At 42.4% G+C, this 26,840-nt stretch overlaps 1 protein-coding gene across 2 annotated transcripts in view; it reads right to left on the reverse strand.

Moving 5' to 3' along the window:
* The window catches only part of SLC5A4 (solute carrier family 5 member 4), a 51,587-nt gene that overhangs the window by 18,059 nt on the left and 6,688 nt on the right, over positions 1–26,840 (reverse strand). For both annotated transcript variants that reach the window (XM_006147965.3, XM_006147964.3), the window contains exons 5-11: positions 26,330–26,434; positions 16,195–16,300; positions 13,283–13,363; positions 10,275–10,495; positions 9,182–9,317; positions 5,493–5,600; positions 3,930–4,080 (exon numbers count right to left, since the gene is read on the reverse strand). In XM_006147965.3, coding sequence (XP_006148027.2) covers positions 3,930–4,080; positions 5,493–5,600; positions 9,182–9,317; positions 10,275–10,495; positions 13,283–13,363; positions 16,195–16,300; positions 26,330–26,434 — 908 coding nt within the window. The remainder of the gene's footprint in view (positions 1–3,929; positions 4,081–5,492; positions 5,601–9,181; positions 9,318–10,274; positions 10,496–13,282; positions 13,364–16,194; positions 16,301–26,329; positions 26,435–26,840) is intronic.

The raw sequence follows: 26,840 nt of genomic DNA on the forward strand, positions 1-26,840 counted from the left end.
ATGAGGGGCTGGCCCTGTGTTTGTGTTTTAAGCTAAGTGTTATTACTGAAGAGTCAAAGAGTCAGAAATGAAAAACTTTATAAAGTAAAAATGGTACAGTAAGCCAAGTTTAAGTTGTTAAGAAAAAACATTTAAAAACAAATTTAATATAGCCTAAGCATACAGTGGTTCTAGTGTACAGCAGTGCACTGCAATGCCCCAGGCCCTACGTGTTGACTTGCCACTCACCCAGAGCAACTGCCAGTCCTGCAAGCTCCATTCATGGTAAGTGCCCATTTAAAAATCTCTTATGGGTGGGACCAGCGGGTGGTGTGGTGGTTAAGGCGCTGGACTCTCCCACATGGCCGACCTGGGTTCAAGTCTTGAATCTGGTGGCTTGCTTTCTCACTTCCTCTCTCTCTCTCTCTCTCTCACCCTCTGTCTCTCTCTCTGGTCAAATTAAAAAATAAATGAATGAATAAAAAATAAAAGAAAATAAATAATTATTAAAAAAATCTTATGGCATATATATATGTAAATATATATACACACATACACACATATATGCATGTATAATACACACACATATGTATGTGTATATTATGTTCCTTTGTCCTCTCTTCTTCTCTTGGGTTCTTGGGCATACATACACATATGCTGGCATGATTTTCTTTTTTTTTTCCTTCCTTTTTTAAAAAAGAATTACTTATTTAATTTTACTTATTATTATTACTTAATTTGCTATAGGGCAAGTGTGCTCACCAGAAAGAGAGCGAGAGAGAGAAGAGAGAGAGGAGAGAGGAGAGAGGAGAGAGAGAGAGAGAGAGTGAGAAAGTAAGCTGCCAGGTCCAGAACTGAACTGCAGTTGACCATGTGGGAACCCAGTGCTTTAACCATCACACCATCTGGTCCCACCTATATTTTTACTGTGCCTTTTTAATGTTTAGAAGTTTCTAGATGCACAAAATACAGTCATGTTGCAACTGCCTGCAGGATTCAGGATAGCGACATGCTGTGCAGCTTTGCATCCTGGGAGCGGTGGGCTGTCCCGCAGAGCTGAGGCGTATGGCCGGCTCCTCCACCTCGGTTTGTATAAATACTTTCTATGATACTGCGGTGATGAAACCGCCGAACGCAGGTCTCGAACATGTTCCACCATTAAGCGATGCCCAGCTATATATCGATCAGTAACAAACACCTCACAGCTTCGATTCGTCAGTAATTCCTGTGTGATAAAGAAAGCAGACTTAGACCAGCCAGTGGTGTGGTGGTTAAGGCAACTGGATCCTACATGGCTGACTGTGAGGTTCAAGTCCCGGATCCAGTGGCTTGAAAAACACACCAGGCACATGTGCATATATGCCCAAAATCCTGAGAGGAGAATGGAGGAGATGGGATGGTGGTGTGACCATTCTCTCTGGGGGAGGGGTGGTGATTTCTCACTTTCCCTCCTTTCTCTGTCTGTCTCTCTGGTGAGAGCAGGTGCCCGATAGCAAACAAACAAAACAAAAACACTCCCATTTTTGTCTTTTTTCCTAGTTTGACGGGCACTCAGTCAATTCGTATAGAGTAGATTTAAAGCAGCCTCTATCCCAGAACGCCGAGTGAATTAGCAAGACATGTTCATTTGTCCATTTTACTACTTGAGTACTCCAGCAGGTAGAAAGAATTGATTAAAAAATTTGGCAAATCCTAAACACCTATTAGAGGTGAAGCCAGCAGGTGGTGTAGTAGTTACATTGCTGGACTCCCACATGGCTGACTGCATTTTAAGTCACAGACCTGGTGGCTTGAAACTCTCGCTGGCCACATGTGCATGAGTGCCCAAGATCCTGGGAGGAAGATGGAGAAGAAGGGACTGTGGTGTGGCCATCCGCCTGGAGGGTGATCTCTCATTTTCTTCTTACAGTCTGTGTCTCTCTCTCTGGTGAGTGTGCACACTCCCTAAGGCAAAAACCTCTTAAAAAGAAAGACAGAAAAGGAAAAGAAAAACAAGACAAAACAAAACAAAACAAAACAAAAAAAACAACTATCAGAGGTTCCTGGAGCCCAGGGAATATTACTTGGTCACTTTTTTTTTTTTGAGAGATTTTTGTTATAGGACCTGTGCATTTGCCAGAGAGACAGAAAGACAGAAAACGAGAAATCACCCCCCCCCACCCCACCCCGGGGGGGATGGCCACGCCACAATCCCTTCTCTGTTCTCCTCCTGGGACCGTGGCCACTCATGCACACGTGCCCAGCATGAGCTTAAAGCCACTGGGTCCAGGGACCAGCAGTTAGCGTAATGGCTATGTCACTGGACTCCCACGTAGTCGACTGCGGTTCACGTCCCGGACCCAGTGGCTTAAAACTCACACATGTGTGTGTGAGCCCAAGATCCCAAGAGGAGAATGGAGGAGAGGGGATTGTGGCATGGCCATCCCCCTGGGGGGTGATCTCTCGCTTTCTGTCTCTCTCTGTCTGGTGAGCACACGCGCCCTATAGCAAAAACCTCTCCAAAAAAAAAAAAAAAAAAAGTCACCGGGTCCAGAACTTGAACTGTGGTCAGCTCTGTGGGAGTTCAGTGATGTAACTGCATGTCCTCTGTGTCACGTGAATAAAAGACAAACACCATGTACTAGATGGTGCATGAAGGTCATCGTCTCTCCTCGCTCACCTGAAACAGAGAGAGGTGTGGGGAGCAGGGAGGAGAAAGCACTTGGGCAGGAGACTGAGGCACGGTTTCATTTAAACTACGAAATCTCTGCAGCCTTGCAACCACTTACAGCGCTCAATTACGGCACGTCTTAGCACGTTATCAAAAACAGCAAGGATTAGTGATCTCGCCAACATTATAGTCATCACCTTTTGAAGCGAACCATGTGCCTTCCAGCTTTCTTATCTTCCGTCGTTTTCTACCACGTGTAGAATGAATTCCAAAGTCTTGTTACGGCTTCAATTGTCCCACGTGACCTCAACTCACTGCCTTCCCGACCTTGTTTCTTATCACTCTCCCACTTGTTCTCACGTTCTTACCTCATTCTGGGTTGTTCTTAAACACACCCCATAACTGACTGTTGGAGGAATTCAGCACTTCCTATTCCTGCCCCAGATGGCTCACTCCCACACTCCCTCAGGGCTCTACTCAAATGCCATCTCCTCAGGCCAGCAGGTGGCATGGAGATTATGGCAGGGAGATCCCTTACAGCTGACAGTGTGGTTCCAGTCCCAGACCCAGGAACTTGAAAATCATGCTGGGAGTGTGTATGTGTGTGCCCAAGTCCCGGATCCAGTGGCTTGAATGGAGGAGAATGGAGGAGAAGGGGTTGCAGCATGGCCATTGCCCCGGGAGTGACTTCTCACTTTCTCTCTCTCTCTCTCTCTCTGGTGAGCACAGGTGCCCTATGGAAAAAACTGAAAAAAAAAAAAAAAAAGAGGGGGGGAGAATGAAAGAGAAAAAAACAAATCCCACCTTCGCAGGAGGACTGGCTAAGCTGCTGCCCCCCTTTCACCTTACATTAATTATCTTCCTAGTACTTCCGGTCTGATGAAGTGCACAATGATAAATTGTCTCTCTTCTCCACGAAGGTAAGGATTCCATGAAGCAGGGATTTAAAAATATTTCCCCTATATTTGTGTTTTAGAAGATAGTAGACATTTGCTAAGAGAGAGAGGAAAGGGGCCAGAGGGTGGTGTAGCAACAAAACCTGATGCTCTGCAAGGCAGACTCACCTGGAAGGGTTCCCAGTTCAAGGCTGGAGACCCCCCTGAGTATGCTAGGGCATATTTGCTGCCCATGGTCGAGTCTGACAAAGCAGCCTTTTCATGGGAAGGTATGTTTCTATCTTGAAACGGTAAGTTGAATGAAACGTCCTCTCACGTCCCCTCCCTGCTCTAGAACTCTGGGATTACTTTCACTGAAGCCAAAAGCAAGGAAGAATTCTATGTGGGAGCCAGGATTTCCTCACCGTCCAGCTATCAGGAGCTCTCTCTCTGATGCCTTCTTTCGTATCTTGGTGTAGAGGTCCATGGTGAAGAGGGTGCTGGCGCTGTTGAAGATGGAGGTCAGGGAGCTCATGAGGGAGGCCAACATTACCGACAGCATCAGGCCTCGCAGTCCTGGGGCCAGGAGGAGAGACAAGCATTGGTTAGTGGCTTGGCACCGTGGTCTAGGAGGACCTTGGCAAAGCACAGAGGCACTCGGAGATCAAGGTGCCATCTGGAATGTTGCTTAGCTCTTGGATGTACTCATCAATACACACCAGCATGGGAATTTCATGCCTATTTCCCAGTGACTGAGGACAATCCACTATAGAAGTTTAGTCCTTAGTATAAACTTAGAGATCATCCGCTGAAACCTATTTTAGAAGAGAAAACAGTGGCATCCCATCTTTCTTTGGGAAAGAATTTTTTTTTTTTTTCTGGAGACTTAGATAGCTGGACAGAAGCCTAGTAGGTGGTTCTGCGGGAGATGTCTTTGGGGGCAAAGCCAAGATTTTCGAACCATTATATGAGCTTCATCCTTTGGCTCCTGCTGCCCATTAGTAATGGCCCTAAATCTCCTAGAACAGATTGTGAGATGGAGTGTGTGTGGTGTCACGTTTGTGAGCCATGCCACCTTCCTCCTGAAAATGTCTACGTGTGTCAGAGAGGAGAAAGGTCGCAGAAATTTTAGCCAGTGTTTGCTGAGCCTAAGGTTGAGTTCTCTGGGTCACACCTGAACTCTGGACCCGGCTGTTTTTCTGTTCACCACAGCAATGATCATCTCTGGTCTCCTAGTAATTTACTCATTTCCTACTTGTGGTTTATGTTCTCTTTCACATCATTAATACTAGAATGTGAGTTCTAAGGGACAGGGCGTCTTGTTCCTACTTTGCTGATATTTTATTTTTCTTTCTTTCTTTTTACTTATTTATGTACTTATTTTTCAAATTTTGGCCATAGGGTGTGTGTGCTAGAAAGAGAGAGGAGGGAAGTGAGAAATCACCCTTAGGGGGTATACCCATGCCTCAATTCCTTCTTCATTCTCCCCTTGGGATTTTTGGGCATGCATGCCTGGCATGTTTTCAAGCTGCCAGGTCTTCTGATATTTTCTAAGCACCAAAGCAGCTTCTGGCATAAGTAGGGACACAATAAGTAGTTATAAATGAAATAGATTGAGATCTATGATGGGGAATATCATTGGCCCATTGAAAGCAGGGTAAGTAGGTAACCTCTAGTTCTCTGAGTTTGTAAATGGCGATGCAGCTCTTTTATCAACAAATAGATCATGTGAACATTCTTGAGTGCTTTGAAATAGTTTTGAATCTGAAGGAATGAGAATTCTCTAACAAAAACTGCATCTGGTTTGTCTCTGAAATCTCTAGGCCTCGCAGGGGGATGGTAGCCCGTAGAAGGTGTACAAGAGATGTCTGATGATTGGAATTAAGTGAACAGAAGTAAGAATGATCAAGAACAATGTCATCACCCTTCTTCGTAGCCCAACTATAGACCAGGCCTCTGGGCTGGCCTTGGTAGGAGCACTTTCTCACCGTCAGGCATCAGTTCCACCACCATCGTTGGGTAGGCATAGTTGCTGCAGCCGATGTCAGTGCCACATTGTCTCACACACTCAGACGGGACAATGCAGGCCACTCTATCTGAGGAAGGATTCAGAAGGGAGGTCAATGAGGTCCACACAAGTGCAACTCACAACCATCGAACAAAGAGAAACGCTGTAAGATCATGGGTGGGAGGAAAGGCATTTGCCTGGAAACTGGAGATTCAACTTTGAGCTCCATACCATGGAGCCGACCCTTCTTTGTCCACAAGACACACACTTCCTAGGTGTCTCATCCTCGTAGCTCTCCTTTGCACTGATGCATGGGGCAGGGCTCTTCCTTGGGTTGTGGCCCAACCAGAGCATTAGAGCAAACAGAGGGAGAGGATCTCATTCTCTAGAAAAACTGAGAAAGTAAGTTCTCCCAGGAGCACAGGACCCCAGAGATAAAACGACAACAGGGACTGAGGTCCTGTGCCCAGCAGGTGTTTTCCAACGACATCTATGAAAAGGTGTCGCTCATGGCGACCCATCAGGCCACTGCCCCATGAGTGATGATTTCCCATTTCCATGGGAAAATAGGATACTTTGGTGGTTTTTTCTTTTTCCTTTTTCTTTTCTAAACAATATTTTGATAGCACATGTGAGAAACTGATAATCATTCAGAATAGTAATGCCTTAGCATATTAGCTTCTTTTCATTAAAAAAATTTTTTTTGGAGAGATTTTTGCTATAGGGTGAGCTCACCAGAGACAGAAAGGGAGAAATTATCCCTGGGGGTATGGCCATGCTGCAATCCCTTCTTCTCCATTCTCCTCTTGGATTTTGGGCATGCACATGCACATGCCCTGGTGTGAATTTCAAGTTGCCAGGTCTGGGACTCGGATCACAATTGACCATGTGGGAGTCCAGTGCCTTAACCACTATGCCACTTGCTGGCCCTATTTGGTTTATTTTTATTTTTATTTTTATTTTTTTTCTCATAGAGAAAATGCTTTTCTTCCCCCATAACTATGGAAATCATTAAAATATTATTTTGTAGACTTCTTTTTATATTTAACATCATAACCTTAGCATTTCTCCACGTTTGGAGGTAATCGTCAGTCTCTCATGTGCAATTTTCCATAAAGAAGGTGTACAGTAATTTCCTCGGTTGCTCCCTACTTGTTAGATATTCTTTAATGTTAGAAATAACAGAGCAATACTGTAATAAGAAGGGATGTCAGGAGGCCCGATGTGGTGCAGAGGTAAAAAGCAATGCTCTGTGAGGCTAATCCATATGAGGAGGTTCTAGGTTCACATCCAGAGACTTCCTCGATTACACCAGGCACACGTGTGCCCATGATTCAGGGCGGGCTGAGGCTAGAGGTGGTGGCAATGTTCGGACCTGTTGGGGTGCTGTCTCTCTGTCTTTCCTGCTCATGAAGCCAAAGATAAACTTAAAAATAAAAGAGGTGGTGGCAGCTACTGAGGTTCATCTTTAAAGAGCTCAGTGAAATAAACAGGTGGCCAGTTGAGTAAACATGAAGTAGAGTCAGTGTTATCTGAGGGCAGGCCCCCATAAAAACAAGTCCTTGGCTAGTCAGGACTAAGCAAAGGTTCAGTCGTCTTTCCTGCGCTTTCCATAACAAAGAAAGAAAGTTTTGAAGGAAGATTTTCAACACTAGCAGTTACTCTCAAGTGACTCAGAAAGGAACATACTCCAAACAATCTCATTCTAAAGCAGTGAAAGTTGATTCGGTTCTCCAGGTATCTGAGGAGTAAGAAATGTATCTTAAGACCTCAGTCAGTGATGTCACCATACTCAATAACCACAGCTACCCAACCATAGGTTTTCAGATCTACCTCCTTCCCAAGTGCCTTCTGTCATTTATGTATGTATTATGTATGTATGTTTTTTCTATCGGTCATGTGCACTGGCCTGAGAGAGGCAGAGAAAGACAGAGAGAGGGAAAGTGAGAAATCATCCCCCAGGGCCATGGTCATGCCACAATCCCTTCCTCATTCTCCTGTCAGGATTTTGGGCATGTATGCTTGCATTCAAGCCGCCGTGTCCAGACTCAAATGGCCATATTCCATAGACTCCCTTAAATCCAAGCCACTCACAAAAACAGGGCGCGCAGACTCAAGTGCCTACGAGGGGACAGGCAGGTCACCTAAAAGGGATAAAGGGGTCTGGCCTGTGGCCGGTGGTTCAGAAAGCCAGGTCTGACATGGCTGACTTTGCCTTTCAATCCTGGCCCCTGCTGCTTGGAAACATGCCAGGCACACGTTTCCCCACACACATGCATGTTCGTGCATGCCCCAATCCCAAAAGGATGGAGAAACAGAGGAGAAAGGATTGTGGCATGACTGTACCCATTAGGGGGCGCTTTCCCCTTCTTCCTCACTTTGCCCCATGCTCTCTGGAAAATTAAAAAAAAAAATCTTTTAAATGTAAACATAAATAAATGAAAGAAAAAAATCATTTTTTAAAAGAAAAGATAAGGGAACATAGTATCAAATGTGCTGACTTTTCCTGCCTCTGAACCCCTGTGCAAGCTCTTCCCTCCACCTCAAATCCTGCTTTTATTTTCATGCTGGAGAGGTTTTCCTAGTTTTTCAAGGTTTAAATACATCTTAGATTTTTCTTTTTAAGAATTATTTTATTTAAATTTATTTACTTATTTATTTATTTTTAAATTTTAATTTAATCTAATTTTATTTTTTAATTTTTATTTATTTAATTTTTTTTATAACAAGTCACATTTATTAGCAACAGTCTATAATCAAAGAATTGCTGAAGAAAGATCTCCCTTAAAGATTTAATTTCAGATTCTGCAATGACAAATGCCCTTCGGATATCTGAAAAAATAGATGAAAGTTGTGACTATAAATTTATTTACTTATTTATTTTTAAATTTGGCCAGTGTGTTTGTGTGAGAGAGAGAAGGAAAGAGAGAGAAAGAGAGCAAGCCCTTCAGGTCCAAGACTCAAACCACAGTCGGCCATGTGGGAGTCCAAAGCCCTTAACCACCACGCCACCTGCTGGCCCCCAAGGTTTAAATACATCTTAAAAACACTGCTCAGCCACAAAGAACAGTGAGATCCTGTCATCCACACAAAGTAGAAGAAACTGGAAGTATTCATACTAAGTGAAATAGGCCGGACCATGAAAGACAAACACAGTATGTCTCCGCTCAGCATATACTGCATGTCGGCACTCTCTGGCAGAAACTGAAAGAGTCAGACACAGAAGTAGAGATGGCAACTGTAGATACCAGTGACTGCATGGGGAAGACGGGCGGGGGAAGGGCTCAGGAGAAAACACTTAACAGACACAAAAAGGCCTGTAGAAGAGTCAAGTAACTTACGGAACGATATAACACAACAGAGTAAGAAAATATCAAAACACAAACACAGGCATTGCAATCATCTATACATATCTCAGACAAAACCAAACCAAACCCCCTAGGATGATGAAAATGGACAGTCCCCAGCATAACGCTATGTTCTTTGTTGAAGATGATGAATACGGTAAAGTCCTTGGCTTATCACACACTGCATGCATGTTTTGAAAGACTACATTGCACCCCACAAAGATGTACAACAATTTAATATGAATAAGACATTATAAAATAAAAGAAAACACTTCTCAGAATTCAGGCCTAAAGAAAGCGGCCCTAAGGAGTCAGGGCTAACCTGTGTACAGAATGCGGCTGATCATCCCCGGCATCACCATGAGAAACAGGGGCAGAAGCTTCAGGTACCCACACAGGACACAGGCGGCCTTCACGTGAGACATGTCCTTGCCACACAGGCAGCGCTGCACGATGACCTGCCCAGAAAACATGGCATACTCGGGAAATGGTAGGACACAACCAATAGAAACAATCCGAGAATTGTCTCTTTTTAGGATTTAATATTACAATAAGAAACAGTATTATGGGTACTGGAGGATAATGAGAACAGAACAGGAGGTATGCTTGTATGGGATTGAGAATTGAAAGTTAAAAGAAAGCTGAACTCTTATCTCACCATGGGAAGCCAACAGAAAAAAAAATTCTAAAAATGGAACAAGAAGAAGGAAGAATACAAACATTTATTGGATCATTTTTGGAACAAGTTTATTGGATGGATTTGGACTGAACAGGTCAGGTAAAGTCTACTGAGTTTCAGGATGATGTCCCTGCTGGAAATCCATAGACCAGACATGGAGTATAGGAATTAAGAGACTAGAAATAAATACCCACTTCACTGAAAGAGCTGAAAGTGTTTGTCTCTTAGGGAAGAGAAAAAGGGTATCAGACAACTATTTTTTTTCATAACAAGCCTTGGGGAAGTCTTGGACTCTTTTAAAATGATAGGTGTGTGTGAACAAAACAGAAAGTGTGTGCTTTTCTTTTCTTTCTTTTTTAAAAGATTGTTATTTGATGTGCAGACTTGCTGGAAAAAGAGAGAGAGAGGAGAGAGAGAGGAGAGAGAGAGACTCCCCCCCCCCCCCGGGTGGGCAACACGCAACACCTTCTTCCAGGATGGCCACACTGCAATCCTTTCTGCTTGATTCTTCTGCCGGGATTTCGGGTATGCATGCATACATGCCTGGTGTGTTTTTCAAGCCCTTGGGTCGGGGACTCAAACCGCATAGTTGGCGGGAATCAGCTACCTTAACCACCATGCCATATGGCTGACCTAAGAAGTGTTTGGCTCTTTAAATGATGTGTGTGTACAAAACAGAAACTGGATGCAAGAAAGATGAACACACACACACACACACACACACACACACACTTACCTGATCTGTGCACCAGTACCACACACCTACAAGATTTAATCCAAACACCACTCCTGGCCATGGAATATCCCCAGTGATAGGATCTCGGAAAATGTGGAAGGAGTCCTCCTGAGGAGTGTAGCACTTGGCATCGATCGTCAGGTTGTCCCCTGTGACTATGGATGGGATGGCATTCATGTACTTCTCTTGAAAACTCTCGTAGCCTCCGACTTCGGCAAATGCTGAAAAGGCATCAGATAAAATGAATATCTTACTGAAATCTAAGACACCTGATGTATAGGACTACCTTTTTTTGTCACGAAGGTACAAAAGCACCTATTAGCCTGATCAAATCCTCAGTGACCCACATCCATGTTTTTGTAGCACCCCCACTGGCATCAGCCATGCAACCGGATGACGTCACAAAGTACCTAAAACAAATTAACTAACTTTTCTTATGATGCTACTCTTTAAAACTTTGATTTAGTGTCTTAGTTAAGATACAAATTGACACTGCTAACTGACACCCTGATATTGACAACTTACAAGCACCCAGAGTAGAAACAGACTTGAGTGAGTCTAATGGAATGAGCCCTCAGGAAGCCCCAACTCCTCTGCAAGGACCTGGAAGCCATGGCCTCTCTTGCTGTCTCAGGGCCTCGCTGTTCTGCCATTACTTGCAGTTTGGTATTATGGTACAATACTGTACTCTGCCTATGTTCTCACAAAAATATAAAAAAGATAAAGAAACTGGAATCTTAGCAACAAACCAACAGAACTAGCCAATAAAAAACAAAAACAGAAACTGGAGGTAGCAAGTCAGATGTGAGGAGAGGAAATGGTGAGGGAGGAAGGCTGAGCTGCGGTTCACTGAGGTTCTGGGAACACTAGTCAGGTGCCAAAGAAATGATAGCTTCTCTTAGAAAGATGAACCCAGGCATCTGGGACCACTTAGACGGTGCGGAATTCATCAGAGCACAATACAGTTGGTCAACTGGTATGAATGCACTTCTTCACTATTTCATTGTGCCTACTATATGCCACACATTGTCACGTGCAAAATGAGTGGGCAGGGCAGGAACTCGGCCTACTGGAGGATACAGACAACATGTGGACATTGCCTTGATTAGACAAATACAAGCTGTAACAAAATACCTGTGGAAATTTAGGGATAAAGGAATTCGCCTCCTCATTCTAAGGACTAGAGAGACTGATGCCAGGGTGTGCACCAATGAGGTCGGAAACAAACAAGAACGTAACAAGAGGAACATAGACGTCCTAGATAACTACATAGAAAGTGCAGGAGGAATTGGTGCCAGCGGTTGTCTTCACAGCAGCACTGTGCAATGGAAGCTTTCTGCAGTGATGGAAATGTTCTACATCTGCACTGTCCATATGATGGCCACTAGTGTCTACTGGACATTGCAAATAAGGTTTGGTAAAGAAGAAACTAAACTTTCAATTTTATGAAAGCCACATGTGGTTAATGGCAGCCAGATTGCATTGAAATCACCAGCTATCGTCGTGAAGTTGTTGTCTTCACAGTTCTTTACGTGTTTGCTTCATCTGTATTTTCAAGCTCTGTAATTAGGTGCATGCACATTCAGTATTATTGTATTCAGTGCAGCTCAAGTGGCTGGAGCATGGTAGTTAGAGGACAGGGAAGGGAGATTTATTTTACCTTGTAGCCTTTTCATTGTGTGCATGAATTTCTCACGCAAAGACAAATAAATACCATAATAAAAGAAAAGAAAATTGAGCACGTGGCACAATTAGATTAATTAATTTGCTTGTTGACATGAGTTAAGATAATGACCTAACTGATGCTACTAATTTGTGAGAGTCATTAAGGAAAATCCAACCTTTGTACATTTTTTTAATTGCCAGAGGGTTTGTGTATTCACCAGAGAGAAACAGAGAGGGAGAAAACGCCCTCCAATGGGGCATGGTCATGCTGCAAATCCTTTCTTTCTTTCTTTTTTATTTTTTTTCAAATCTTTTCTTCATTTCTCTATCCTGTCAGGCTTTTGGGCACACATGTACATGCACCTGGCATTTTTTTTTTTGGAGAGGTTTTCACTGTAGGGTGCATGTGCTCGCCAGATAGACAGAGAAAGACAGAGAGACAGAAAGCGAGAAATCACCCCCCAGGGGGGATGGCCACGCCACAATCCCTTCTCCTCCATTCTCCTCTTGGGCTCTTGGGCACGCACGCACACATGCCCGGCGTGAGTTTTAAGTCACCGGGTCTGGGACGTGAACCGCGGTCAACTATATGGGAGTCCAGTGACATAGCCATTACGCTAACTGCTGGTGCCCACCTGGCACTTTTTCAAGGTGTGAAGTGCCGTGATTAAAACTGTGGTTGACTCCATCTGGTGTCTGGCTCCTGTAACCACCAGACTACAGGGCCAGCCTTGTCTGTGCATTTTAACAATAGATGGAGTAATGTATTTTAAAGGATTTTCATCCCAAACAGTCATAATGGGGTTGATATTCAGTTGTCTAAATTCTTCCTAATATTCGATCCTTGTTTCCTAAAAATTCTTCGTAAAGGGAACATTCTATGCTTTGAATCCAATGCATCATTATTTTGTAAAATGATCAGCCCCATGGTACTTATTTTGTTTATTCTGAAAACAAAAGAAAACAATGAACGTTAAACAAAATAACTTGGCTGGTTGAGTGCGGTGGTGTTTACGACTCACTGATCACAGCCTGTTACAGATTTCTTTGTTCCTTCTCTACTCCCACTGCCTCACTTACCTAGTCTATAAAACAAAACAAAAACAGAAGAAAAAGAAAAAAAACACAAAAAACAAAAAGTAACTTACCTAAGCAATACTTTTCTAAAAGAAGTAAAGTTCTTCTCCCACATTCTGAGATAATACAGCAGCAAAGAAGTCAGGCTGACATTTCAGTGATGGGAGTGAGATCGATGACCAGTCAGAGCTGGTAGGCAGTGATAATGACCAGGCACGCTGAACGAAAGGACTGATTTCAGGCCCCCGGGCGCTGTCCCAACTTACCAAACCCCATAAGAATAAAAGAGCCGATCAGCATGATGACGGTCTGCAACGTGTCTGTGTAAATCACAGAGGCCAACCCTCCTGTTGAGAGAAAGAAAAGGACCGGGACATTTTATTCATGTATACGCATCCATTTGCTTTCACCTCTGGGTTTACATCTACCCAAATCCTGGAAATCACAAAATTCATATAAAAAATTCTTAAGCAAAAATTATATAAACCCTCCCAGCTTGGGCTGGCCAGGTAGTGTGGAGGTCGAGGTGGCTGGGTCCCAGATGGCCCACTGAGTGATTCAAGTATCCAGCCTGGTGGCTTGAACAATACGACGAGTGCATGTGCATGCTTGTCCATAATCCTGAGAGAGAGAGGAGAAGGGATTGTGGTGTGGTCATCTCCCTCGGAGGGTGTTTTCTCACTTTCTCTCTTCTGTCTCGGTCTCTCTCCAGTGAGCACACATGTCCCACAGCAAATTTTAAAATGTGGTTCTGGGCTTGAATCAGAAGCTTGAACCTGAGACTTAGCATCATTATCTCTGTACTATTTATGCTTCCATCAATTTCCTTATATTCCTTGTCTTGCTCTCAAAGTTGTGTTTTTTTTTTTTTAATGAATAAGAGTGTTGTTCTTTTTTTTTTTGAGATTTTTGAATATTAAGTAAGGGAAAAGGCAAACATTTAATCTCATGAAAGCTTTCTTTAACAATCCCTTGATTCACCCCATTTAATATAGGATACACGCTCCCCCCAAAATCTAGCAAACCATTATTTTATTAATTGCATTCCAAATATAGTCATTGACTTATGTTTTGCTGCACTGTTGTACAAAAGAAAAATGTCTCTCTCAAGTCTAGACTCACTAGACTCTCAGTCAATAAGACATTTTCCTTAGGAGAGTTGTGGGGAAACAAGACTGATTCTGAAAACAGGAGATCCACGCTCTCATACTTCACTGATTCTCAAACATGGGCTCTGTGAAGGTGGTTCAAACTAAACTACAGTCACTTATGTCAGACCTTCACAACTTGGAACCGGGAGGCCATGGAGGAAGTACCTCCATGCGTGTATGCCTGTCACAAGAGTTGTTACAAGGGCTCATTCCAACCAGAACTTTCCAGCATCTAGGAAGACCCACCTAGCAATAGGCAGTATCCCCAGTGAACAAGCATAGCTGCTTGTAATTAGCCCCTGAAACAACGGTCTTTGTGTTAAAATGGCTTTTGTAGACTTCCCCTTTTTGTCTTTAAAATTGTCCCTTTACTGGGGCCAGCAGGTGGTGTGGTGGTTAAGGCACTGGACTCCCACTTGGCTGACCATGGTTTGAGTCTTGACCCTGGTGGCTTGAAAATCACACCAGGCATGTGTGTGTGCATGCTCAAAATCATGAGAAGAGAATGAAGAAGGGACTGCAGTGTGGCCATCCTCCTGGGGGTGGGTGATGCCTCACTTTTCCTCTTCTGTCTCTCTGGCGAGTGCATGTACCCTATGGCAAAAATTTTTAAAACAATTCTCCTTGTCCTAACCCCTTTGGATGCACCTGTGGTCTGTATCTCAGATGGCAGTCCTCGCTATTCCCATGTAAACTCTTTAGTTTGGAGAGTTGGTCTTTCTATCACTTATTTTAGGTTAACAGATCAAGGTATAAAAATGACTCCAGAACTGCTCTGATTGTTCAAGTTGTTATTTTTTCCTTCTCTTTCTTCTTTCTTTCTCTGTTTCCCTTTTTCTTTTGTTCTCTCTTTTTTCCTTTCTCTCTCTCTCTCTCTCTTTTTTTTTTTTTTTTTTTTTTTTTTGGATTTTTTTCTATTTTTTTTTTTTTTTAGAGATTTTTGCTATAGGGTGCATGTGCTCGCCTGAGAGACAGCGAGAAATCACCCCCCGGGGGAGCGGTGGCCATGACACAATCCCTTCTCCTCCATTCTCCTCTCAGGATCTTGGGCACACATGCACACCTGCACACACACCGAGCATGAGTTTTAAGCCACTGGGTCTAGAACTTGAACCATGGTCGACTATGTGGGAGTCCAGAGACATACCCATTATGCCATCTGGTGGCCCTGTTATTTTTCTTTATTTTTTTCTTTTTTCCAACTCAGCTGGTATAGTTTAATTTTCATGAGTTAGTATGTGTGAGAACGTATGCGAACATACATGGTTCACGGCAGCCTGCCTGCACGCTTTCTTCCCATGACCAGTCCTCTGTTCCAGTTTCCCTCTCCTGACTGTGCCATTCATAGCCCATAGCCATGCCCTGGCATCCTGTGTTCATTTGAGCCTCACCTAGCATCTGCCAGTCTTATATCTGCTGCTATTTCAGCCAACACTTCTGTGTGTATGATATGCTGAGTTCTGAATGCCAATCTGAGCCCCACGCACATAACTGAAACAAACTGCTAGTTTCCTACCCCACTCATTACATTGTTTCCTCACTTGACGTGCTCACACCTAATATGGAGGATTCTGTTTTTTTCTTTCTTTCCTTTTTTTTTTTTTTTTTTTTGCTATATAGCATGTGTACTCAGCAGAGACAGAGAGAGAGAGAGAGGGAGGGGAAGTGAGAAAGCACCCCCAGGGGAGATGGCCATGCCACAATCCCTTCTTCTCCATTCTCCTTGTGAGATTTTGGACACCCATGCACATGCCCACAAGTGTTTTCCAAACTGCCAGGTCTAGGACTTGAACCTCACCATCAGCCATATGGGATACAGTTGCCTTAACCTCCATGCCATTTGCTGGCCTGAGGATTCTGTCTTATTTACTCTAGTTGTGTTTCTTGTCCTCTGCCTGACTCTCCATTTTGGGAATGAAATGGCATCATTACCTTGCCAATGACAAGGCTACTCCTGAGGTTAATTGTAGTTCGGAATGGGATCAGCAGAAGACAGCATGACTGACCAAAATATGCAACAGACTCACCAGTGACTGTGTAAATAGCAGTGATAGCCAAGAGGATGAAGATCGCCAGGTACATGTCCAAACCCAAGGCCACTTTGATGAATATGGCTCCAGAAAATATGTTTGACTGAAAAGGGAACAGTCAGGACGGGAAACATACGTTTAAGGTCACTGATTTCTTTGCTCCAACGTCTACTTCCTTCTCTGTGTTTCTTCTCCTGGTAGATTTCAACCTATACTTTAAGACTCCACTTAGCTGTCCCCATAATGATATCTTCCACAAAACCTTAAACAGCAATTTTCACTCTGGCTTCCATCCTCTAAGCAGTTCATTCATCGCTCAGTTGAGGCATTTGTTACGTGAGCTGACATGTGCTGAGAGCTTTTTCTGAATCATGAGGTTTAGAGTGGCCAATTGCTTATAGGATCCCTCTTGACTGTGATGGAACATTTAGAAAGACGTATTATTAAAATTAGTATTTTTTGTTTTGAATACTGATGAGAATTTTTACAAGTACATATGTTTATTTTTATTTTGCTACAACTATACACAGGAATGGGTCTGTTTCAAGAGATGACTTGAGTGATATTTTATTCTCTGCTCTGGAAAAGCTTAGGTACCAAGAATGATCTCTTCCTTGAAACCTTGAAACTGCCACTCTTCTCCACTTCCCAAACTACCTGCAAAACACTTATTGTTATTATAATCATTTTTCATCTGAGGAAATGGACGCTTTTGTCCATGGTCACCCACTTAGAAAGTGGTACACTAAGGATATAAACTTGTGCAGCGTGACTTCAAAGATCACACTGTTAAACACCTTGTTATACTGTTATCATGGGCTTATGGTAAGTGAGATATATCGGAAATACTTAGAGAAGCATAGAGAAAATATTCTGGGGAGGGGGGTAATAATTGTGGGAACATAGTTGTGAATGGCCATGAATCTCCCTCCCTCTCTCTCTCTCTCTCTCTCTCTATCTATCTGTTTTTTGCCATAGGGTGTGTACACTTACTGGAGAGAGACAGAGAGAGGGAAAGTGAGAAATTACACACAGGGGCCCTGGTTGGCCATACCACAATCTCTTCTTCACCATTCTACTCTTGGGATTTTACCTGGCATGATTTTCAAACCTCCAGGCCCAGGGCTCGAACTCCAGCCAGTCACGCAGGAGTCCAGCGCCTTAACCACTATGTCACCTGCTGGTCCCAATGAATCTCTTTCTTAGAGTAAGTACATATCAAAATTAACAAAATGAGGTGTCACGGTTTTTCCCACTAAGTCAAAAATGCAAGACATGGGAACAAGTTACCCTCAGCTGTAATACCTGCCTGGTGTCAAGATCTGGGTGGAAGGGAGAATAACATAGCTTATCTGAAAAATCTTAGAATTAAACCTTCCCACAGAGCCAACAGGGAGTCACTGGGGGGCACAATGAGCCAATTTTCTGAAAGAGGTTTTGTCCCAATGACTAGTGGGTTCCCTGAGAGGGACCAGAAGAGTTGAGGTCAAATGAACCCTAAAAACCAACTGCCTATTTGTAGATATTTGATGCATCTCCATATTGTTCTCCACAGTAGCTGTACTGATTTACATTTTCACCAACAGTGTTGGAGCATTCCCATTTCACCGCAACCTTGCCAGCACTTATCATGATTGACTTTTTTAATCTTACCCATTTTGACTGGGGTTAGGTGGTATCTCATAGTGGTTTTGATTTGCATTTCCCTTACGATAAGAAATGTTGAACACCTTTTCATATGCTTTTTGGCTGTTAGTATGGCTTCCTTGGAGAGTTGTCTGACCAGTTCATTTGCCCATCTTTTAACTGAATTTATTGTTATTATTATTATTATTATTATTATTATTATTATTATTATTATTATTATTATTATTATTATTATTATTATTATTATTATTATTATTATTATTATTATTATTATTATTATTATTATTATTATTATTATTATTATTATTATTATTTTCAGGTAAGCTGTTTGAGTTCCCTGTATATTCTGGTTATCTGCCCCTTACCTGAGGCAGAGTTTGCAAGTATGTTCTTTAATTCTGAAACAATAACAACAACAACAACAACATCAACAACAACAAAAAACAAAGAAACGAAAACCAGCTGCCAACATTCCTTTTCAGAACAGGGCCCTACCCTGAGAAGCAACTTCTAGAAGTGGAATAAAAATTTAGGAAAATAAGAAACATCATATTTGACTGTGTATATTCAGTTGGAAGAAGAATTGCAAATAAATCCAAAAGTTAAGTTTGTTTGTTGGAACAGTATGAGTGAGACAATTCTGAAACTAGCGTACACATATTACGGGATTTAGTAAACAAATACATATGTTGATGACTTGGGGAGCCAGAATATGTGATTTTTGGAAAAAGGATCATACGAATGGATACTTGGGCAATAAAATACCCTATGGAGAAGAATTGTAACTTAAGGAATTACTCAATGTTATTACAGGGCATGTCACATTCTTTACACACAAGGCAATTTGAGGAACTCCCAGTGGTCAAATCTGGAATATGAGCATCAAAACAATCAGAAATAGTAATGATAAGGAGGAATTTGTAAGTCAGTATCAATGATAGATAGGATTAAAGATACAAGGGAGAGAGAACATAAGGAGAAAGAGAAGAATGAGAGGGAAGGAGAAGAGAGAGAAAAGAGGAAAGTCGAAGAGAGGAAATGGGAGAAGAAAGGAAAGAAAGAAAGAAGAACAAAAGAAAGAAAGAAAGAAAGAAAGAAAGAAAGAAAGAAAGAAAGAAAGAAAGAAAGAAAGAAAGAAAGAAAGAAAGAAAGAATTCTAGAAGTGGAATAAAAATTTAGGAAAATAAGAAACATCATATTTGACTGTGTATATTCAGTTGGAAGAAGAATTGCAAATAAATCCAAAAGTTAAGTTTGTTTGTTGGAACAGTATGAGTGAGACAATTCTGAAACTAGCGTACACATATTACGGGATTTAGTAAACAAATACATATGTTGATGACTTGGGGAGCCAGAATATGTGATTTTTGGAAAAAGGATCATACGAATGGATACTTGGGCAATAAAATACCCTATGGAGAAGAATTGTAACTTAAGGAATTACTCAATGTTATTACAGGGCATGTCACATTCTTTACACACAAGGCAATTTGAGGAACTCCCAGTGGTCAAATCTGGAATATGAGCATCAAAACAATCAGAAATAGTAATGATAAGGAGGAATTTGTAAGTCAGTATCAATGATAGATAGGATTAAAGATACAAGGGAGAGAGAACATAAGGAGAAAGAGAAGAATGAGAGGGAAGGAGAAGAGAGAGAAAAGAGGAAAGTCGAAGAGAGGAAATGGGAGAAGAAAGGAAAGAAAGAAAGAAGAACAAAACACAGAGGATAGTTTAGTAGAATTTCTTCCTGCCCTCAGGATAGGGGAAGATTGCTTCCATGAAAAGGACCAACCATGAAAGGAAAGATAGCTAGATTTGACTACATGAAAATGTTCTTCTGAAGATAAGCCACAGAGTGGATGAAGATCTCTGCAATGCCTCGAACCCATGAAGGGCCAATATCCAGAATATGTAAAGAACTCCTCTGAAAGAATAGCAAGAGATAAGAAAACTCAATTAAAAAAAAAAAGTAAAAATGTAAAACAAAACACTTGAATTGGTGCTTCTCAAGGATATGGCTAAATGGTTGACAAACACCTGCAACATTTTGAAAGATGCTCAGCCTCAATGAAAACAGAGGGAAACTGCAAGCTAAATCCAGAATGAGAGCTACCTCCCACCCCATCAGAATAGCTGACATACCAAAGAACACAGACAACTGCAGGGTTAACAGGTCCAAAAAGCAATATGAACTTTAATATCTTCAGACAAGAGTGTACATTTAAATATGTTCAAGACATATTTGCATTATCTACTAACTTTAAATAAATGTATACCAAAGAGCCAAGCAATTAAACTCTTTGAACATACAGAAATGCATGCTCAAAGGCACAGAGAGACTTATACAAAAATGTTCATAGTAGCATCATTCATAGTAGCCAAAGAAGAAACAATATATTTTGGTATAGTTATACAATGCAATGCTCTGTTCAACGAAGAGGAGTAACTGAATCAGTAATATGACTGGATATTATAAATACAACGCTGATTAAAATGCTAAGTAACAGAAGAGTGGTTATATTCACATAAAATTTAAGAGCCACAACTATCTTAAGGTATTATAAACTAGGGTGGTAGTTAAGTTGGAGAGAAGAGGGAGAAAGGCTTGGAAGGAGTCATGAGAAGGCCTGCTTGATGATTTATTCTGTAATAATCGATTCATGTCTTCGTTTATGCTTCAGGCCCTTTTATGTTGTGTATAATAACACACACACACACACACACACACAAACTAGACTGCTGGGCAGGAAAACTGGGTTCTGACACAAATTTGTCATGTAAATTTAGCCAAGTCATTTTTACTAACTGGGTTTTGGTTCGATCAGCTATAAAATGAAGGGTTTCAGCCAAAGGGACTTCCCGATCCCTTTGTATAGTTTTGTAGGGTTAGAATTCTAACATCAGCGTAGGGCAACGGACTGCGCAAATGTCTACTCGCTGCCTGGGACTCTGGCTTTCTGTTGTATGCTGAGTTCCAACCACTTGTGAACAGAGAAAGCCTCTACAGGTAAACTCACTGGAGAAAAACACAGCCTTCGTGACACTCACAACAGGGCACAGTCCAAATAACACCTTTGACTCAATTGTTTTCAAAGAATGATGTCCAGAACTCTAGAATGTATTCCTCCTAGCTCACTGTAATTTGATGCCCATTAACTTCAAGATAGCAAAAAGAGAGGGTTTTGAATGTCCCCAATACAAAGCAATGTTAACATTTGAGGTGATGAATATGGTCATTACCAGGATTTGGTTATTTTACATTGTATGTATATACTGCTAAATAACTATGTGTCAATTGAAAACAGCCATGCTCAGTTTTAACTCTGGGTCTTTGCCTGTGTTGTTTCCACACCGAGATTGATCCACCCTTCACCCAAACTCTATGTCCAACTGAACTGGGGCTCAAGAACTTCTCTGATGTAGACTGTGTGGGGTGTGAGGGGATACATGCCTAATTGCTCCCCTGAACTGAGTCTTGACAGTATCACTTAGTTCTTCACTGACGACTTCGCACTAATGTTTGCTGCAGCTACACCTGTCATCTCTACAATCTAGCTACGAACTCCTTGGAGGCCAGCTCTCCCCTTCAGAGGATGGATCTTTGAACTGACCATACAGAGCAATGTGAATGAGTGAGTGAAAAGTGAGAACTGTCTACACTACAGTTTGTGTAGACTACTTTCTCATGGGTGTTGGTAGAGAAGTAACAATAAGAAATGGAATAGTTGGTAGAGAAGACACAGAAAGCAACGGTCATTGTGAGGAAGGAAGGTCCGTGAGCACACTGGTGAGGATGAGGGGTTAGTAGAAAGCAGGAGGTAAGGGAGGATCGGGATTGATATAAACGTTGAAATGATATGGGATCAAGACACATATAGTTTGAGATACTGGCCTTTGACAAAAAAGGGAAACAGCTCATCTGCAGAGTGGCGGAAAGAAGGAAAGGATGAAGCATATGTAGATTCTTGACATTAGAGAAATGCTAGTTCTTGGCTAAATTTTCTAGATAAAGTAGGAGGTGAGGCTTTCTGCTAAGAAGCAGGGGTCCGGAGGTTAAGAAAGTGTGGACGGTTTACAACTGTCACCGAGAGGACAAACGTAAACATTTAAAAATATACACAAAGGGATTATTGATGGAAGTATAAAGTCCGATTGAGACATCCAAGGAGGACCATTTGGGGGTCTACAGAGAGACTTCTAGGTGCAAGATTATATCAGCTCTGCCCAGACTCTTGGTTTCCCAGTGTATTCTTTCCAGCTTCCTGGTCTTTTTTTTTTTTTTTTTCAACACATCGTGTACTTGCCCCACTCTGCCCCTTCAAGTCAGATCCCTCTAGGATCTGTGAAAAAGCCAAAGGCAAAGCCAAAGCCAAAGGAAAAAAAAATCCCTGAGAAATGGCACAAGCATGCTAGTTAAAAGGAAGTAGAAGTCCGGATATCTTTGTGGCCTTGTGAGTAAGGGAGCCAGATTACACGTGGCCAACCACAGAGTTTGAGTCGTTACTTGGTAGCTTGAGAAACATACCAGGTGTGCATGTGTGTGTGCTCCAAAACTCAACGTGATGGAGAAAAGAAAGAGAAGGGATTGTGGCATGACAATGCCCCATGGGGAGGGGCTTCCTCCTCTCCCTCTCTCTCTATTTCTCTGTCTCTGAGAAGCTCACATGCCCTCTAGCAAAAATAAATCAATAAAAATGTTAAAGTTTAAAAATTTTTAAAAAGTAGTAGGAGTAAATTCCAGAAGAATTAGAAGTAGGTTTCTCTGCAGAACTTGGGGCTGAGAAGAGGTCTAGCAGGAGATGGTTGCTTTTTCCTCTAAGATTTGAAACAAGACCAGGCATTTTATCATCCAACAGACGTTCATGCTGGTGAAAAACCTGTGCTCAATGATCTCAGCCTGGAACCTAACTCGACTTCATAAACACAGAACAGTGTCTGCCATAAACAGAATAGGGCAAGTTTGCTTTACCGTGGAGTTTTCCAGGAGCGGAACAACAGTGTACATGGAAGAAAGCTGGCTTTTCTAACAACTGGACATTTGCAAAAAAAAAAAAAAAAAACCCATGTTCATAATTTTAGAAAAAATGGTACCTGCAGATATGCCATGCATGTGAGTCTGCTTCCATCTGCATTTCTAATGGCCTTATTCATACTGACCTACATAGACAGTTATTATTATTATTTTTAAACACTTATTTAATTGTGATTTTTCAAGTCACTGGGTCTGGGACTAGAACCGTGGTCAGCCATGTGGGAATCCAGTGTCTTAACCACCACACCACCTGCTGGTCCCCACGGGCAATTATTGAACTGCAGCATTTTGACTTCTTGTGCAGTCTCTATCGATCATTCATAGAGTAAAACATATATTATTTTATTATGAATTGCTTGACTTTTCTTTCTATTACACGGTACCATTAAGGTGTTAAATTGATGGCTTTGAAATGCTATACAAGCAGCTGATTTTTATCAATTATTTCTTATTGTGGTGAAATAGGTACAATATAAAATTTGCCAGGCTAGCCATTTGAAGGGTACAGTTCAGTGGCATTAATTACATTCACAATGATTATAAAATATTTCTCTTAATAAAGATGAATTACAATCATGCAGGATTTTCATTTGCTATAAAGGATTGTTGTGGAACGATGGTCAATATTTGAATAATAATTACAGGTTAGATAATAATTTATATCAAAATCAATTTCCTGATTTTATACTTTGCAATATGGCTTCCTAAAAGGATATCAACATTTTTAGGAAAAACAAACTGAAATATTTAAGGATAAAGGGGCATCATGATGATATATTTTGGAGGTTAATGACAGAGCAAGATGACCCTTTCCAAGCCTGGAGCAGGGGAGAAGTATGTCACCTCTCCTTTTCTACCTCCTCGTAATGACCTGTTTAATAAGTAACCTGGGAAAATTCGTTATCAAAGTCTAAAAGTACACTGAAGGTCATGTCTAAGATTAATTGCTATTAATGTCACTTAAAATGTAACATTGCAGGTAAGAACGGACTCTCGGGGTACCTTTCCAGCTGGCCGCAGGCCCTGCATGGGCATGAACTCCCACATCTGGTTTCCTTGTACTCTGACCCAGCCTGCCTCTTCTACCACCAGGAACTCGCTACTCAGCAAGCTGCATCCCTTCAGGCCCCCTCTGGCTGCTGTGGTTTGGCCTCAGTAGCTGTTCATGCTCTTTAGAACCATAAAGCTGTGGAAGTCAGAGCCTGGTGAAAACGAGGAGGCTAGCAAGATCAACTCACTTGTGAAGCATACGGGCAGAAAACCTCTGACTCCTGTGGGCTCCTCAGCTTCCCTCTGCCTCTCCTAATCAACCCGTTCTGGAGACGGTTTAAGTGACCCTTCCATGAGGGCAATCTCCAATTCCACCCAACAGGAATCACCCCTGAATGTGCACCTGAATGTGCATGGAATATCTCTGTACTTGGACTTCTACTCTAGTCCAGCTTATATTGTGGTACATTTGCATGTGCAAGGGGACTTTAGAAAGTTTGCAGAGGGTCCAGCAGGTGGCATGGTGGTTAAAGCACTGGACTCCCACATGGCCGACTACAGTTTGAGTCCTGGACCTGGTGGCTCGAAAATCATGCTGGACACATGTGCGTGCATGCCCCAAATCCCAGGAGAATGGAGAAGAAGGGATTGCAACATGGTCAACCCCACTGGAGGGTGATTTCTCACTTTCCCTCTCACTGTCTCTCTCTGTCTCATGCCCTAAGGCCAAAACCTAAAACCAAAACAAAGGTAATTATTTCATGTGTATAAGTCTTATCTCCTTAGCCATAAGGTGAACTCGCCCTGCTCAGATATCTCATAACACAGAGCTTAACAATACGAGTGAATGCTGGAAATGCTCACACTGCATTAGGAAGGCTCATAACATCTAATCCGAGTAGCTGTTTAATTTCCACTGAGTCAGCTCCACAGAACAGCGATAGCGGAGGTCAACTTTCTCTCATGAACACCGAGACGCCTACCTGCCCCACAAGCTTGAGATTATTTCATTAGTCACTGGTACGTGAGGAGCACATGAGCTACTCTTTCTATTTTCTCCATGTGCTGCTGAATCTTCAGATTCTTATCTTTTTTTATAAAAAAATATTTTATTGCTCAAGGGCATGTGTGCTCTTCAGAGACAGAGCAAGCGAGCAAGCAAGAGAACCCTCCGATGGAGTATAGCCACACTGTAGCCCTTTCCCTTCATCTCCCAACCTGTCAGGCAGGATGTGGGACGTGAATGTGTGGGTCCCCAGTGTGTTTCTCAGGCTGCTAGGACTGGGCTTCATCACATAGAGCTTAGCTGCTGTGCCACAAAGCCAAGCCCAGATTCCTTGATGTTTTATTTGCTGATTATCTACAAGAAGCATAACTTTTTTTTTTCCAGTGGGGTGGGGGAGGTTTTTGGTAGAGGGTGCGTGCACTCACCAGAAAGACAGAGAGAGACAGAGAGACAGAAAGTGAGAAATCACCCCCGAGGGGGGGATGGCTATGCCACAATCTCTTCTCCTCCATTCTCCTCTCGGGATCTTGGGCATGCACACACATGCCCGGTGAGTTGAAGACACCGGGCCTGGGACTTGAACCGCGGTCGACTTCATGGGAGTCCAGCGATATAGCCATTACAGCAACTGCTGGTCCCAGAAGTATACCTTTTTAAACACTATTGAATCTATTAAATTAAATTATTAAATTCAACACTTGTGGCATTTGTTTTAAGGGGCAGTTGTAGATAAAATACGGTAAATTTAAGGAAAGTCAGTCTGGCTCACATGTCAGCTAGTCAAACCGAAAGCAAAAATATCAACCTGGACTGGCTCTGCAGTGGAGAAGACCAGAGAAGCCCTGCTCTTTACTACAAATAGCTGTGTACCTTGGACGAGATGGTTTATTCTTTCTGTACATTCATTTCTTCATATTCTTACTGAGAGGATGGATTTACACATGGAAACCTCTCTTGACTTGAAAGTCTTCTACTCTGAGGACAGGGTCTCTGGAGTTTAATTTTCCCCCTTAAGAATTGGTAGAGAGGGACCAGCAGGTGGCGTGGTGATTAAGGCCATGGATCCCACATGGCAGATCTTGGTAGCTTGAAAAACACACCGGGAACCTGTGCACATGCGCCCAAAACCCTGAGGGGAGACTGGAGGAGAAGAGATTGTGGCATGGCCATCACCCCCCAGGGGTGATTTCTCACTTTCTCTTTCTCTCTGTTTCTCTCTGTCTGTCTAAAGAGCACACATACTCTTTGGCAAAAATCTGAAAAAAGAAGAAGAAGGAGAAAGAGAAAAAAGGAGAAGGAGGAGGAGAAGAAGAAGAATTGGTACAGGCACCAGGAAGTTTAAGACATTCACATGGTCCAGCCCCATATAAGCTGTGGCAGTCTACACTCAGCTCTGACCTTACTGTTCTGGCCCCGTCAAGCAACCCCCTGAAGTTAAAAATGCCAAAACTCACTGAGATATTCAAAGCCACGTTGATGATTAGAGAGAGGATGGAGAAGTAGATCTGGAGTCGCTTCCCTCCAAACCGCTTCTTGAGATATTCCGGCATGGTCATCACCTGCAGAGACATGGCAAGAGGGAGTCACCTTCAGAGCTCTGTGCATTCAGGCCGTTGGGCAACTACTGAGCACCTGTGGGCATGGCACCGTGGGAGTGCAGAGGTGTGAAAGGTATGGTCCCTTGGCAGCGTGGGGATGCAGGAATGAACACAGGCATTGGATGCAGACCATCTTAGAGGTGTGACTGTCAGAAAACACCAGTGTCTCTAAATCTCTATTTTATCATCTGTAAGTGGGAGTTTAAAATGAAGGCACATGTAATTACCTGCAACATCACCAACTCCCTGGTAGAATAACAGTGGATAATAGTAATATTTTTTCCTGTAGGGCATGTGTGCTCGCAGGGACACAGAGACAGAGAGCGAGAGCATGAGAAATCACCCCCTGGGGGATAGACATGCTGCA

This window comes from Tupaia chinensis, unplaced genomic scaffold (assembly GCF_000334495.1).
Source record: "Tupaia chinensis unplaced genomic scaffold, TupChi_1.0 Scaffold000226_1, whole genome shotgun sequence".
Classification (NCBI taxonomy): Eukaryota; Metazoa; Chordata; class Mammalia; order Scandentia; family Tupaiidae; genus Tupaia; species Tupaia belangeri.